The 17,368-nt window shown below is 46.2% G+C and overlaps 1 protein-coding gene across 3 annotated transcripts in view; it reads right to left on the minus strand.

The window, feature by feature from the left end:
* The window catches only part of LGMN (legumain), a 39,729-nt gene that overhangs the window by 17,275 nt on the left and 5,086 nt on the right, over positions 1 to 17,368 (minus strand). For 2 of the 3 annotated variants that reach the window (NM_001133317.1, XM_054529806.2), the window contains 1 exon segment: positions 6,410 to 6,576. In NM_001133317.1, coding sequence (NP_001126789.1) covers positions 6,410 to 6,547 — 138 coding nt within the window. In that variant the 5' untranslated portion in view covers positions 6,548 to 6,576. 3 annotated transcript variants of the gene reach the window in all.

A 17,368-nucleotide genomic window follows, 5' to 3' on the forward strand; every position in this document is an offset into this window, starting at 1 on the left:
CCTGTGGATGTCCCAACCAAATGGACTTATTTTATGACAAAGATGGGTGCTTGGTATACAGTTTTTGAAAGCTGAATGGGTGAGGTCCAGGGCCTGGCTCTCAAAAGTGATTAGATGAATGGATGACTCAATAAATAGGAGAACATTTTTATTGACTTGCTTCTATTTGTCCAGCACTGCGCTAAGACTTTGTAGGCATTATCTCGTTTAATTCTCATAGCAACCCTTTGTAATAAAGGTAATGATCCCCATTTTATTATGGATAAGGAAAAAGCAGCCTTTGGAGGTGAGGTGACCTGCCCCCAAGTCACACACAGCTCAAGTGAAAGATCCCAGGCATTCTGGCCAGGCACAATGGCTCACGCCTGTAATCCCAGCACTTTGGGAGGCTGAGGCGGGCGGATCACCTGAGGTCTGGAGTTCGAGACCAGCCTGACCAACATGGTGAAACCCTGTCTCTACTAAAAATACAAAATTAGCCAGGCATGGTGGCGCATGCCTGTAATCCTAGCTACTTGGGAGGCTGAGGCAGGAGAATCGCCTGAACCCGGGAGGCGGCGGTTGCAGTGATCGCACCATTGCACGCCAGCCTGGGCAACAAGAGCAAAACTCCGTCGATTGTTAGATGTTCAAACACTAATTGTGGTAGGCAAAATAACAGCCCCCCAAAGGATGTCCACATCCTAATCCCTGAAGCCTGCAACTACGTTGCATTAAAGAGCAAACAGTTATTAAGATAGCAGATGGATTTAAGGTTGCCAATCAGCTGGTCTTAAAATAGGGAGGTTTTCCTGGATTATTCCACTGGCCCAAAGTCATTTTTTATTATTTTTTTGTTTTTTCTTTTTTTTGAGACAGGGTCTTGCTGTCTCCCAGGCGGGAGTGCACAGGTGCAATCTCAGCTCACTGCAGCCTCAATTTCCTGGGCTCAAGTGATCCTCCCACCTCAGCCTCTCAGGTAGCTGGGACTACAGGCACACCACACTGCACCTGGCTAATTTCTAAAATGTTCTGTAGAGACAGGGTCTCGCTATGTTGCTTTGGCTGGTGTTGAACTCCTGGGCTCAAGCGATCCTTCCACCTTGGATAGAGAGTGCTTGGATTACAGATGCAAGCCACGGTGCCCGGCCTTCAGTGGGCCTAATGTAATCACAAAGGCTTTTGTATGTGGAGACAGAGGCGGGAGTCAGTGTCCAAGTGATGCAGTGTAAGAAAGATACAACTGACCCTCGTTGGCATTCAGGATGGAAGAAGGGACCATGAGCCAACAGCTGCAGGCAGTGTCTAAAAGCTGGAAAAGACGAGTAAGTGGAGCCTCCACTAGGGCCACCAAGGAACACAGCCCAGGCAACACCGTGATTTAACCCAGTGACAGCCATTTCACATTTCTTACCTCCGGAACTGTAAGATAATAAATTTGTGTTGTTTCAAGCCATGAAGTCTGTGGCAATCTGTTTAAGCTGTGATAGTAAACTAATACAGCTATGGTGAAAGTATAGTGTAATTGGCACTCCACTCTGGAAAACATCTTGACATTATCAATGAGGTTGAACCACACACCCTCCAACCAAGCAATTCTACTCCTAGCCATATAGCCGAGCAAAACTCTATCTCCCACAGATAACCAGAAAGTGTTCACAGCATCACTTTAACAGCAAAAGCCAAGAAATAACTCCAATCATGGTCAACAGCTGGAAAAATAAATTGTCATAAGTTCACATAAATGGAATACCTGAAAATGAACGAACTACAACCCACTACTCAGGTGATGGGTACCCCTACGCAGTGTATCCATGTACCCCCTGAATCTATAAAAACTTTTAAAAATATGCAAACAAGTACAACCCAGGTTTCAAAATAGATGACTCTTGGGAACATAGTGAAAAAAAGAACAAGTCATAGAAAAATACCTTCACTATGATTACATTTGCATAAAGGTCAAAATAGGCTAATGTAAACATTATGCTGTTTACAGTTAAATAGACATACAGCAAAAGTATAAAGCAAAGGAATGAACGACAAAAAATTCAGGAGCTTGGTCTCTGAACGGAAGGGAAGGGGAGTCCATCAGGCAGGGTACAAGGTACTAGTATAATTTTTTTTTTTTTTTAGCAAGGTGCAAGGTACACAGGTATTCATTTTATTATTCTTTAAGGTGTACACATGTTATACAGACATTATTTGTCTGCTATTTAATTTAAAAATCAAATCAGGCCGGGCACAGTGGCTCACACCTGTAATTCTAGCACTTTGGGAGGCCAGGGATCCCAGCACTTTGGGATCACTTGAGGTCAGGAGTTCGAGACCAGCCTGGCCAATATGGTAAAACCCCATCTCTACTAAAAATACAAAGAAATTAGCCAGGCATGGTGGTGCATGCCTGTAATCCCAGCTACTTGGGAGGCTGAGGCAGGAGAAATCACTTGAACCCGGGAGGCAGAGCTTGCAGTGAGCCGAGATTATGCCACTGCACTCCAGCCTGCGTGACAGAGCAAGACTCTGTCTCAAAAACAAAAACAAAAACAAACAAACAAAAAAAACTTTGATAAATTGGCTCAGCAAAATTAAAATCTTTAGTGCTTCCAAAGACATTATTAAGAAAATGAAAAGACAAGCAACAGACTACGAGAAAATATTTGCAAAACATATATCGGATAAAGGGCTTGTATTGAAACAACCAAAGAACTCCTGTATCACTGAGCCAAAAATAGGCAAAAGATTTCAATAAACATTTCATCTAAGAAGATATACAAATGGTTAGTCAGCACATGAAAAGATGTTCAACATCACCCATCATTAAGAATGCAAATTAAAACCACACTGAGCTGCCACTTCACAGACAGACGGACAATAACAAGTGTTGTCGAGAACTGGGGAACCAAGAGCCTCCATACATATGCTGCTATGGGAATGTAAAGTGGAGCCGCGATTTTGGAAACGAGCTTTATAGTTTCTCAAAGAGTCAAACATAAATTTACCATGTGACCCAACAATTCTAACTCTTTTTTTTTTTTTGAGACGGAGTCTTGCTCTGTCACCCAGACTGGAGTGCAGTGGTGTGATCTCGGCTCACTGCAACCTCTGCCTCCTGGGTGCAAGTGATGCTACTGCCTCAGCCTCCTGAGTAGCTGGGATTACAGGTGCGCACCACCACGCCTGGCTAATTTCTATATTTTTAGTAGAGATGGGGTTTCACCATGTTGGTCAGGCTGGTCTCAAACTCCTGACCTCGTGATACACCTGCCTTGGCCTCCCAAAGTGCTGGGATTACAGGCGTGAGACACCATGCCCGGCCTGCAATTCCAACTCTTACGTACCTACCGAAGAGAAACAAAAAAAATGTATTCACACAAAGATTTGCATGCAAATGTTCTCGGCAGCATTGTTCATAATAACTAAAAATTGGAAACAACCCAAGTGTCCATCAACTGGTAAATGGGCAGGCAAAACGTGGTCTATCCATACAATGGAATGCTATTTGGGAATGAACAGGAGTGAAGCACTGATGCATGCTACAATGTGAACAAACTTCAAAAACATGATACTAGGGGAAGCCAGACACAAAAGACCACACACTGTTTAGCTCCATTGATAGGAAATGTTCAGAATAAACAAATCTATAGAGATAGAAAGTAGATGATTAGCAGTTGCCTGGGGCTAGAGGTGGGAACTGCAAATATGCCCAAACAATTTTTTTTTTTTTTTTTTTGAGTCAGTCCTGCTCTGTTGCCCAAGCTGGAGTGCAGCAGTGTGATCGTGGCTCACTGCAGCCTCTGCCTCCAGGGTCCAAGCGATTCTTGAACCTCAGCCTCCCAAGTAGCTAGGATTACAGGCGTGTGCCACCACGCCCAGCTGATTTTTGTATTTTTAGTAGAAATTGGGTTTCACCATGTTGGCCAGGCTGGTCTCAAACTCGTGGCCTCAAGTGATCCATCCACCTTGGCCTCCCAAAGTGCTGGGATTATAGGTGTGAGCCACCGCCCGGCCTGCCCAAAGGATCATACTGGGATGATGGAAATATCAAACTGATTTATAGTGATGTTTGCACAACTTGGTAAATTTACTAAAAAATCATTGAGTTAGATAAATTAAACTCAATGGGTGAATTAAGATGATATGTCTTAAACTAGGCCTCAATAAAGTTATATATTTTCTGCAAGGGCAGGTTCAGAGTGCCTTGTGTTGTTACTCCTGCACCGTTTGGGACCCCCAGCACCCTTGAGAGGTAGATGCTTTCATCCCTATCTTACAGACGGGGACTAGCTCAGGAAGGGCCATGGCTGACCCCAATTGTGCCTTATGCCCCATCTTCCACACTCATTACCTCCTCATCAGGCTGTAACTGTCTTCTGGGCCTTGGAGGCACATGTTGAAATGATAATGGTTTGGAAATACTGGTTTAAAGAAGATATTAAGGCCAGGCGTGGTGGCTCCCGCCTGTAATCCCAGCACTTTGGGAGGCTGAGGCGGGCAGATCACCTGAGGTCAGGAGTTCAAGACCAGCCTGGCCAACATGGTGAAACCCGGTCTCTGCTAAAAATACAAAAATTAGCTGGACCTGTAATACCAGCTACTCGGGAGGCTGAGGCAGGAGAATAGCTTGAACCAGGGAGGCAGAAGCTGCAGTGAGCCAAGATAGCGCCACTGCACTCCAGCCTGGGCAACAGAGCAAGACTCTGTCTCAACAACAACAACAAAAAGAAGTTATTAAAATTAATTTCACCTTCTAAATGTGGCTTCTAGAACATTTACCATGGCTCTTCTACCAGACAGGGCTGCTCTGCTCTCGAGCCAGTTGGCCTGGGTTTGAAAACTGGCCCCACCACTTGTGAGCTGTACCACTTTGAGCAAACTACTGGCCTTGCCTATGCCTCAGTCCAATCATTCGCAAAGAGGGAGTAAGAACTGGACCAATGGCACATAACCCCACTGCAGGAGTTAAAGGACTTTGTTTGTGTAAAGTGCTCTTAGAAGAGAGCCCAACATATAGATACTGCAAGTCTAAGCATTTGTTTCTGAGATTGACAAGATAAAATGACTTTTTTAAAAAAGTAACAGTATTGAGATAAGAGTTCATGCTCCATAAAAGTCAGTCTTCTAAAACAGACAATTCAGTGGTTTCTAGTATGCTCACCAAGTTGTGTACTCATCACCACTGCTTCTAGAGCATTCTCATTCCTGCAAAGAGAGACCCCATGTCCGTCGGCAATTACTCCCCAGTCTCTCCTTCACCCAGCCCTTGGCAACTACTAACCTACTTTCTATCTCTATAGATTTTCCAGATTTGGGCTTTTATTTAAATGGAATCATAACATATGTGGTCTTTGTGACTAGCTCCTTAGCATGTTTGTAAGTTTCACCCATGTTGAAGTATGTGTGAGTACTTCTTCCTTTCTTATGATCAAATAGTATCTTCTTACATGAATAAATCACATTGTGTTTCTCCATTCAGCCTTTGATGGACATCTGGTTTGTTTCCACCTTTTGGCTCTTATGAACAATACTGCTATGAACAGTCATGTACATGTTCGTGTGTAGACACATGTTTTCACCTCTCTTAAGGACATACTTAGGAGCGGAATTGCTGGGTCGTATGTTCAATTTGATGTTTAACTTTTTGAGGAACTGCCAGACTCTTTCCCAAGGTGGTTGCACCATTTTACATCCCACAGGGGAGGCTGGACTTTTCATGGACACTCAGATGTGGATTCTTTTCTTCTTCTCTCTACCTTCTGGTAGGCTGATGTGGGGAAATCCAGGAAAGATGGGGGAGGAGGGTGTGAAGAGAGAGCAATAGGGCAGAGAGGCCTGGGGGTCCTGTCACCAGAGTCCTGGCCTCAGTCCTGTCTGGTCCCCACTTGCCATGTGACCTTGAGCAAGTCACCTCCATTCTCTAGGCCTCAGTTTCCTTATCTCTAAAATGAAGATGTTGAACTAAGTGGGTCTCAATCTGGGTGATCTGGCTCCCTGGGGACACTGGGCAATGTCTGGAGAATTCTGGATTATTACAGTGGTGCAGGAGATGCTGCCATCATCTAACGGGTGGGTGTCATGGATGCTGCTAAACCTCAAATGCACAAGACGGCCCCCAACAACCAAGAATGGCCTCGTCCCCAACTATCAACAGTTCCAAGGTTCAGAAACCTTGCATCAGATTAAGATGGCCCTATCGAAACTTCTGAGGAACTGCCAAACTGTTTTCCAAAATGGCTACACCATCTTATAATCCTCCTGGCAACATATGAGGGTTCTGATTTCCCCACATCTTGCCAACACACCTATGTTATAGCCAGCCTAACAGGTCCATCAGTGGCTTTTCAAGTCTTTTCTATTTAATATTAACAATGTCTGGAATTGTTTTCAGAATGCCAGTGTCCCCCCCAAAAAAAAAGATTAGTCATTTTCTTACCTGGTGCCTATAATTATACCAGCCATTTGAACCCGCCACGATCACCACCCAGTGCTTGCCTCCATCTTCAGGATCATCTATAGGAACAGCACCAATGCCCAGGGCCACACTGAGGAATACAGCTACTTTCCAAACCATTCTGCACCTTGGAGTTCAACTGCAGAAACCTGAGAAGGGAAACACAGAGTCAAGTACAAAGCAACAAGAACAGATAAACATTGGCAGGGCGCGGTGGCTCACGCCTGTAATTCCAGCACTTTGGGAGGCCGAGGAAGGTGGATCAAGAGGTCAGGAGTTTGAGACCAGCTCGGCCAACATGGCGAGACCCTGTCTCTACTAAAAATACAAAACTTAGCTGGCCGTGGTAGCACATGCCTGTAATCCCAGCTACTCGGGAGGCTGAGGAAGGCGAATCACTTGAACCCAGGAGACGGAGACTGCAGTGAGCTAGACCGTGCAACCATACTCCAGTCTGGGTGACAGAGTGAGACTCTGTCTCAAAAAAAAAAAAAAAAAAGAACAGATAAACATTGTCAGCCCCTAAGAAAATATCATAGTAAATGGGTCAAAAAGATAAGGCCATTTAACCACCAGACAGAGTATGCTGAACATAACAGAGAGGGTTTCTATTTTTAGCTCTATTGCTCCAGCCTGTGCATGGAGAAGGGGCTGTCCACACCTCCCGATCTTCACTACAAGTCCAAGTCATGCATATAAAATAAAAGACTATCTAGAAAGGGCTCTGGGCACCTTTTAAAGTTTTTGACATAACTCAAAATACAGCAGATAAAATTCATCAACAAAATTCACTATTGGAAACATATCTACCACATACTATGAAGTATTTGTAAGAAAAGAATATACATGTAAAATAAACCGTGCAGGCTGGGTGCAGTGGCTTACGCCTGTAATCCTAGCACTTCGGGAGGCCGAGACAGGTGTATTATCTGAGGTCAGGAGTTCAAGACCAGACTGGCCAACAAGGTAAAACCCTGGCTCTACTAATACAAAATTAGCTGGGCATGGTGGCACATACCTGTAGTCTCAGCTACTTGGGAGGCTGAGGCAGGAGAATTGCCTGAACCCGGGAGGTGGAGGTTGCAGTGAGCCAAGATCAGGCCACTGCACTCCAGCCTAGGTGACAGAGTGAGACTCTGTCTCAAAACTAAAAATAAGAATAAAAAAAGCTATATAAGAAAAAATAAATTTTAAAAATAAATGAAATAAACTACACAGAAAAATATGGAAGACAGACAAAATTTTAACAGTAGTTATTGGTGGGTGGTTGGCAGGATCAAGGGTGATTTTCTTCCTCATTTTTGTCTCCTTTTAATACACTTAATGTGTATTACTTAAAGTTTCTAAAAATTCAGTACAGGTTTAATAAAAACATTGATGGGCAATTTAAGTTTATAAGGTGAACTATCTGGATGAGCTATAGTCAAACATTAATTCATGTTGTCTTTGCATCACACTTACACAGCACGGACATACGCTCTGTACAACATGCAGGGCAAACATTTTCATCCTTGTTTTACAGAAACGATAGGTTGAGGTCTGAGAGTAATGACCTGCCTAACAGCCATGGACTGTCAGTGTTGGCCAGAGCTGGGACCAGGCCTTCTGAACGGCTGGTCCGGCACTCTTTCTGCTATGTGGCTCTGCATCTCAAGACTTTATTATTACTGAGGCCGGGCATGGTGGCTCACGCCTGCAATCCCAGCACTTAGGAAAGCGGAGGCAGACGGACCACTTGAGGTCAGGAGTCCGAGATCACCCTGGCCAACATAGCGAAACCCTGGCCAACATGGCGAAACCCTGTCTCTACTAAAAATACGAAAATTAGCCAGGCATGGTGGCAGGAGCCTGTAATCCCAGCTACTCAGGAGGCTGAAGCAGGAGAATCACTTGAATCCGGGAGGTGAAGGATGCAGTGAGCCTGCATCACAGCACTACACTCCAGTCTGGGCAACAGAGCGAGACTCCATCTCAAAAAAGAAAAAAAGAAAAAAAAACTTTATTATTATTGAAGTACATGCTCTCTTTTATACGTCAATTCCAAAACCTTAAATACATTGTTAAAGTATAAACGGAAAACAGCACCAAGCCTGTGGCTCCGCGATAAGAAAAATACACAGTCACTGAGATGTGGGGACTCAGAGTGGGAGATATGTGAGGCTGACTTCTGTCCCAATGCCACAGGCAGGGCTGGTGGTGCTCATTCATTCCTTCACTCGCCACTCAGCCAGAGTCTCCACAACACCTACTTTGCCAAACAAGGTGCTGGGTGCTGGGAACTCAAAAGGGACAGAACAAAGCCTGTGTCTTCATGGAGGATGCACCCAGATGAAGGCTGATCCGCCTCTAAGCTGAAGAAACCATCTTCAACGTTCTGAGTCTAGCCCTCAAAGCGATGGATTTTCTCCAGTAACTAAATAGGAAGTGCTGAGTCTCTTGAAAAGTGTCTTAGACCAGTAATTCTCCCACTTGAATATGCACCTGGGTCACCTGGGGACCTAGGAGGCAGATTCTGATTCAGTAGGCCTGGGGCAGGGCCTGAGACTGCATTTCTTTTTTTTTCGACGAGTCTTGCTCTGTGGCTCAGGCTGGAGTGAGCTGGGGCAATCTCAGCTCACTGCAACCTCCGCCTCCCAGGTTCAAGCGATTCTCCTGCCTCAGCCTCCCGAGTAGCTGAGATTACAGGCGCCTGCCACCATGCCCAGCAAATTTTTGTATTTTTAGTAGAGACAGGGTTTCACCATGTTGCCCAGGCTGGTCTCAAATGCCTGACTTTAGGTGATCTGCCCATCTCAGCCTCCCAAAGTGGTGGGATTACAGGCATGAGTCACCGCACCCAGCCATGAGACTGCATTTCTAACAGGTGTCAGGTGACACTATGCTGCTAGCCTCAGATTACCTTTGACGTGGCAGAACTGCATTAAATCCCCCAGCCTCTGGTCCACCTGTCCTCAACCCAGCATCCTGGTCAACAGACTACACTGCTCCATCCTCAAGGACTGTCTCCTAACAAGAACTTAATTCTTAATCCGAAAGCCTGAAATCGTGCTAAATTTAGGTTTCTTTAGCTCCACTGCAAGGTCAGTGGACGGGCAACTGGTAACTACAGTAAGATGCCCCCAGATTTGTTTTTTTCAGGTTTTTTTTTTTCTTGGAGTAGCGGCTAGTATGGCACATAACAGATAGGTCAGTGGAGTGCTCAGGACCCCCAGTGCTAGAACCACGGGTCTATTCATGTGTACCTGAGGAGGCTCCCCACAAGTCCACTCGACCTGACAAGGGCTTGCTGTGGGGCTGTGTTTCCAGAAAGGGGTCCTGATCCAGACCTCAACAGAGGGTTCTTGGACCTCATGCAAGAAAGAATTTGGGGCAAGTCCACAGAATAATGTGCAAGCAAGCTTATTCAGCAAGTGAAACAATGAAAGAACACATTACTCTACAGACAGAACAGGGTGTTCCCAAAAGCAAGAGGAGGACCGTGTCCACCTTAGGTGCAATGCTTGTTTAGACATAAGACAACAAAGCAAAACAAAGTCACAGGGAGATGTGCCTGCTACAAGGCAACATTAACGGACAGAGGACCGTTAATCTTTGTAGAACTGCTGTCTTTCACAAGAATCTATGTTATTATCTTTAAGGTGAAACTTATAGCCAGGTGCGGTGGCTCACACCTGTAATCCCAGTACTTTGGGAGGCCGAGGCAGGCGGATCACTTGAGGTCTGGAGTTCAAGACCGGCCTGGGCAACAAGGTGAAACCCCGTCTCTACTAAAAATACAAAATTTAGCTGGGCGTGGTGGCGCACGCCTGTAATCCCAGCTACTCAGGAGGCTGAGGCATGAGAATCACTTGAACCCAGGAGGCAGAAGCTGCAGTGAGCCAAGATTGCACCACTGCACTCCAGCGTGGGTGACAGAGCGAGACCCTGTCTTAAATAAATAAATAAAATAAAGTGAACTTATTATTAAACTAAAAATGCTTTTGTTCTTAAGATATTGGGACATCAGGACCTTTCCTGGGTCTGTTTGGTAAACATTAACCTGTTCCCTTAACCATAAACATCCTGTGACTAAGAATACCTAACCTCCTGGGACTGCAGCCCAGCAGGTCTCAGCCAAATTTTACCCAGCCCTTGTTCAACATGGAGTCACTCTGGTTCAAGCACCCCTGGCAGATCGAAGGTAAGGAACCAATACAAGATACAATTATACAAACTTGTGAAGAAGCAACAGTGAGGACAGGCGAGAGAGAGTCAAGGAGCAAAAATATCCATGTCCCCCAAGCCCTTCAGTGACCCCACAAGAGAGGTGTGACAGTCACTACCAAGGTGTTCCAACCAACGGCTCTCACCTACTCGGAGCTCACCCAGCAGCCTCCCTGGAAAGCCTTCCCCTAGGGTAGGGGTAGGCTAACTTTCTCTGCAAAGGACCAGAAAGTAAATATTTTTGGCTCTGCAGGCCAGGCCATCTCTCTCACAACTATTCAACTCTGCCACTGTATCTTGAAAGCAGCCATGTCACCAAGTACTTGCATTTTTCTAAGAGATGGTTGAATTATTTTTGTCTCTCCTCTTCTTTTATCGTTCCTCTGGTTCCCCGCTTCCTACTTAGCCCTTGAGAAACACAAATATAGCCTTTTACCCGCCCCTCCTTCACCAGACACTCCCTACAGTGCAAGTTCATCTAACTCCTCAAGAGTTGAGAGTTGATTTACAGATCAAAGCATGCCCAATACAGAACTCTCGCCTGCCAGGAGGTTGCCTTGAGAGATACTAGTCAAAAAGCATGCCTGCTACTCCCTCCCCCCTGGGGAGTTTTTGGCCTAGTCCTGCCCACAAAGATGCCAGCAGTCACCAGCTCAACTGACAGACAGCACAGTAGATAAGACACCAAGCTAACACGTGGACACCCCACCTTGCTTGCTTCCTCCCCTGCCTTTTAAAAGTGCCCACCTGCTGCTCCAAAAGCAAAGCAGTACATCTAAAGGTGGGATGCCTGTGCTTCTTCCCCTAAGCAACTTGGAAATAAATCGCTTTCTTTGTACCAGATCTTGCTCTTGTTAATTGGACTCTGGAAGTGATGAATTACTAACCCATGAGCCAGTTACAGCCAGAGACAATATATAAACAAATGAACATTGTTATGTTCCAATAAAACTTTATCTATAAAATAAGTGGTTTGTTTGGCCCATAGGTCATAGGTTGCTGACCCTGTCTGAGGGAGTGAGAATATGCCCCCAGACTACATGGCAGGCACAGCCTGGCTGTTACTGTCATCTTTTATCAGCAATAAATGGGTTTCCTAGTTTGCACACCTGTTTATTCTGAGTTTCGTTCATATGACATAGTCTCAAAGAGGCTCATTCCTCTGGGGGCAATGGTGTGTGACTTTTACCCCCTCATATTTAGGAGAAAAAATGAATAAATAAAATACCAGAAACAAATGGTTGACCTGACTGTGAACAACAGAATGGACACCACCAACTTATCCACCTAAATTAGCAAACACGCAGCAGGCACCAAAAAAGCACCACTTGGTTATTTTTACAAAATCGAGTTAATCCTTAATTCTTCTAATCCTCTATGAGAAAAGTGCCCTACTGATACAGAAAATGACATTTTCTTTTTTTTTTTTTTTTTTTGAGACGGAGTCTCACTCTGTTGCCCAGGCTGGAGTGCAGTGGCGCTATCTCGGCTCACTGCAAGCTCCGCCTCCCAGGTTCACACCGTTCTCCTGCCTCAGCCTCCCAGGAGTAGCTGGGATTACAGGCGCCCGCCATCACGCCCGGCTCATTTTTTGTATTTTTAGTAGAGACGGGGTTTCACCGTGTTAGCCAGGATGGTCTCGATCTCCTGACCTCGTGATCCGCCTGTCTCAGCCTCCCAAAATGCTGGGATTACAGGCGTGAGCCACCACGCCTGGCCAAAAAAAATGACATTTTCATAGTTTCTACTTGGTGATGGTCCTGCTCCATCATTCTTTTTTCTTATAAACACAGAGTCGTGATTACCCGACTACAACGCTATATTAAAAGCCTCACATTATGTTGCCGAATAGAAAATGCTACTTTAAAAACCACATACATGGCCGGGCACAGTGGCTCATGCCTGTAATCCCAGCACTTTGGGAAGCTGAGGTGGGCAGATCATGAGGTCAAGAGATTGAGACCATCCTGGCCAACATGGTGAAACCCTGTCTCTACTAATAATACAAAAATTAGCTGGGCGTGGTAGTACGTACCTGTAGTCCCAGCTACTCTGGAGGCTGAGGCAGGAGAATCGCTTGGACCTGGGAGGCAGAGGTTGCAGTGAGCCAAGATCGCACCACTGCACTCCAGCCTGGTGACAGAGCAAGACTCTGTCTCAAAAAACAAAAACAAAAACAAAAAAACAAAAAAAAACCATATACACTAACACTATTTTGGGAAACATATAAAAATAGAAAGGCCTGGGGTGAAGAGAGACAAAAAAGTAAAATAATCATTCCATTACCCTTGGCAATGAACATGCCTCAAAGCAGCAGCTACCTTACATGCTAATTTCCTATGGGCATTTATTGTATGATTTTTGACAAAGTCAAGGCATCAAAACAAAGTCACCAATAATCTGGCAGCATCCCTATGATTCCTGGTTTATCAAAGTGAAAAACTGATGAAAAAGTGAACGATGCCGGCTAAACTACTCGCTCTTTGTGACTCTGCTGTTTTTGGCTGTGGCTCTCCAGGGTCCCCATTACACAGGTCTCATCTCACAGAGGCATCATCATCATCTACCTCCTCTCCTTTAACTTCCCCTCCTCCTATCTACTCTCTCCTACATTCACCCCCACACTGAATCCATCCAACAAACGTCGACTGCGCACCTGCTAGCTGCTCACAGGCACTGAACAGTGAACCAAACAGACAAAACTCTTCGTGGAGGTGGCATTCCAGAGAGAAGAGACAGACCACTTAAACATATAGGTTGTCAGACAGTGATGACAGTGATGGACAAAAATAAGGCAGGGGAGGGAGGGAGTCCCAGTAGGAGTGGGAGGTGTCATTTGTAAAAGGGGAAGAAACTATGGAGGTGAGGGCACCAGCCCATACATTAGGGCAAACCACTGGAAGCAACGTAAATGTCTAGCTGGATCAATTACAGTACAGCCTTATGGTGGGATACTGTGAAGCCTTTAAAAAGAACCTAAGGCAGATCGTAATGTGCCAAGACTGGAAAGATCTCCCAGGGGTGCTGTTGGGGCATATGTGTCGTCTGCTAACCACGTGCAGGGAGAAGACAACACAGACAGTCGTTGCCCCAGCCAGGGGAGATCAGAGAGAAAGACTCCCAGCCGGGTGCAGTGGCTCACACCTGTAATCCCAGCACTTTGGAAGGCCGAGTTGGGAGGATCACCTGAGGTCGGGAGTTCAAGACCAGCCTGACCAATATGGAGAAACCCCTGTCTCTACTAAAAATACAAAATTAGCCAGGCGTGGTTGTACATGCCTGTAATCCCAGCTACTCGGGAGGGTGAGGCATAAGAATCACTCGAACCCGGGAGGCAGAGGTTGCAGTGAGACGAGATCGCGCCATTGCACTCCAGCCTGGGCAACAAGGGCGAAACTCCGCCTCAAAAAACAGAAAGAAAGAAAGAAAGAAAGACTCCCAGAGACTGGGATGTGTTGCAGAGTGGCACAGAGGTGGGGAGTGGCACATTTGTGGGTATCTACTATGGACCACACAACGTGCAAGACACTTTATTCACACCATCCTCACAACAGTTCCCTGTAAGCAAGGATCCCCACTCCCTTCAGACAGGTGAGGAAACTGAGGCTCAGAAAGGTAGAGAAACTTGGTGGTCAGTGGCACTGCTGGGACCACACAGATCTGACGGCAAAGACTGTGCTTGTTCCACTACATCACCTGCTTGTCACACAAAGAAAGAGTTGCTTATGTGAAAGTCTGGGAGGCCCCGGAACCACAGGCTCTGCACCCTGCACCCCAGGGCCTGAGCACAGAGCAGGCCCTCACAGTTTCCTCCGGCAGTAGGACACCCACGGTGCTCTTTTGTGCCCTACTATTTTAAGGCAGTAGTGCTTGCTGCATAAACAGTTCTTGTCTTAGAAGAGCCTATCAATGGAGTATCTGAGTGAGCTACACAAAGAAAAAGTCAATGAACAAGCCTTTACAGACTTCACCAGCCTCCAATGACAAGTCCTCTGCTGTTCCACTAGGCCTTCATCCGTGCTCAGGTTACAGGGCTATACCACGTCAGCAACTCACTTAAAAGACTTCACTTAGGGCCAAGTGCAGTGGCTCATGCCTGTAATCCCAGCATTTTGGGAGGCCGAGGCGGGTGGATCACTTGACGCCAGGAGTTCAAGACCAGCCTGGCCAACATGGTGAAACCCCGTCTCTACTAAAAATACAAAAATTAGCCAAGTATGGTGGCACACACCTGTAATCCCAGCTACTCGGGAGACTGAGGCAGGAGAATTGCTTGAACCCGGGAGGCAGAGGTTGCAGTGAGCCGAGATTGTGCCACTGCACTCCAGCCTGGGCAACAGAGTGAGACCCTGTCAAGAAAAGGGAAAAAAAAAAAAAAGACTTCACTTGGCTTCAAGAAATGTACCATCAAGTCAGGTTTAATCCATTTGAGAAGTTTGGGATGTAGTGCCCATTCCAGATAAATTATCACCAACAATGCAAGTAATAAGGTCAAGTTCACAGGGCCATCTAAGTAGCAGAGTCAAGTTCACATCCAGGTCTGATACCAAAGCCTACACCTTAACCACCATCAGGAGTGACCCTCAGTGCCAGCTACTGGCTCTGGGTTAGACACAGAAGACCATCAAAACCAAGCAAAGCAGCTAGTTAGACAATGAAATCTGTAAAAAGCCTTCCAAACCTAAAGGTTTTGATCCTACTCTCTGCTTTCTAGGGGTTTAGAATAAAATCATCCTGAAGGCCAGGCACAGTGGCTCACACCTGTAATCTTAGCACTTCGGGAGGCCGAGGCGGGCGGATCATTTGAGGTCAGGAGTTTGAAACCAGCCTGGCCAACATGGTGAAACCCCGTCTCTACTAAAAATACAAAAATTACCTGGGCGTGTTACCTGGGCGTGGTGGTGGGCGCCTGTAATCCCAGCTACTCGGGAGGCTGAGGCAGGAGAATGGCTTGAACCTGGGAGGCAGCGGTTGCAGTGAGCTGAGATTGTGCCACTGCACTCCAGCCTGGGCAACAGAGTGAGGCTCCGTCTAATAAAAAGAATAAAATCATCCTGCAAGGTTTTTTGGCTGACAACATGCAGAAGAAATAAGGACAGTGACAAGAACTGTCTCCTTGACCAAACTTTAGTCAGGCTCCACTGAGCCCTCTTCTCCACAAGGCCTTGGTCTGCCAGGTCCAGGTTTAGCAAGAATCCAGAAGAGAATCTCTCACCCTCGATCTCTAATGAAGTTCCTCTTAGTAATATTCTATTGATGGGGTTCAGGACCCACTACCTCAAAAAATGGCACCTTAGTATACTGAATATTTTAAGGAATTCCACTAACCCCACTTCACCTTGCCCATGGGCTATAAATCCCCAGCTGACCTTGCCATCCTAGAGCTGAGCTCCATTCCATACTGAAGTCTCTCTCTCCTATTGCAATAGCTAAAAGAAAACGTCTTGCTGTTTTGCTTTTTTTTTTTTTTTTTTTTTGAGACAGAGACTCGCTCTGTCGCCCAGAATGGAGTGCAATGGTGTGATCTCAGCTCACTGCAACCTCCACCTCCTAGGCTCAAGCGATTCTCATGCGTCAGCCTCCAGAGTAGCTGAGATTACAGGCATACACTACCATGCCAGTTAATTTTTGTATTTTTAGGTTTCGCCATGTTGGCCAGGCTGGTCTCGAGTTCCTGGCCTCAAGTGACGCACCTGCCTTAGCCTCCCAAAGTGCTGGGATTACAGATGTGAGCCACTGCACTCAGCCTGTCTTGCTGTTTTTAAAAAGTACCCATGCATGGCACACTGGCATATGCCTGCAGTCCCAGCTACTTAGGAGGCTGAGGTAGAGGGATTGCTAGAGCCTGGAAGTTTGGGACCAACATGGGCAACACAGTGAGACCCTGTGTCAAACAGAAAAAATTTTAAAAAGCATTGGATACAGGCTGGGCGTGGTGGCTCGTGCCTGTAATCTCAACACTTTGGGAGGCCAAGGCAGGAGGATCACTCAAACCCAGTAGTTCCAGACCAGCCTGGGCAACATAGGGAGACTCTGTTTCTGCAAATTCAGCCGGCATGATGGTGCATACCTGTGGTCCCAGCTACTCAAGGGGCTGAGCAGGGAGGATCATTTGAGCCCCGGAAGTCAAGGCTATAGTGAACCATCCAGCCTGGGTGAGAGAGCAAGACCTCTGTCCTCTGTCTCAAGAAAAAAAAAAAAAGGCATCTGATGCAATTTTTCTTTAACAAAAGACATAGCTACTAACTCAGGGGAGACCCTTCCTCTCTCTGGGCCTTCACGGTCCATCTGTGAAATGAGATGGTAGAGCTTATTAAAAGGTCATTCAGTCCTTTAAATCCTTTGATTTTCTGGCTAAAGAATGGGATTAAAACAAAATCCAGGGCCGGGCAGTGGCTCACGCCTGTAATCCCAGCACTTTGGGAGGCCGAGGCGGGTGGATCACGAGGTCAGGAGATCGAGACCATCCTGGCTAACACAGTGAAACTCCGTCTCTACTAAAAATACAAAAAAAATTAGCCAGGCGTGGTGGCGGGCACCTATAGTCCCACCTACTCGGGAGGCTGAGGCAGGAGAATGGCGTGAACCTGGGAGGCAGAGCTTGCAGTGAGCCGAGATCGCGCCACTGCACTCCAGCCTGGGCAACAAAGCGAGACTCCGTCTCAAAAAAAAAAAAATCCAGGCCGGGCGTGGTGGCTTGCGCCTGTAATTCCAACACTTTGGGAGGCCAAGGTGGGT

Source organism: Pongo abelii, chromosome 15 (assembly GCF_028885655.2).
Source record: "Pongo abelii isolate AG06213 chromosome 15, NHGRI_mPonAbe1-v2.0_pri, whole genome shotgun sequence".
In the NCBI taxonomy this organism is placed as follows: Eukaryota; Metazoa; Chordata; class Mammalia; order Primates; family Hominidae; genus Pongo; species Pongo abelii.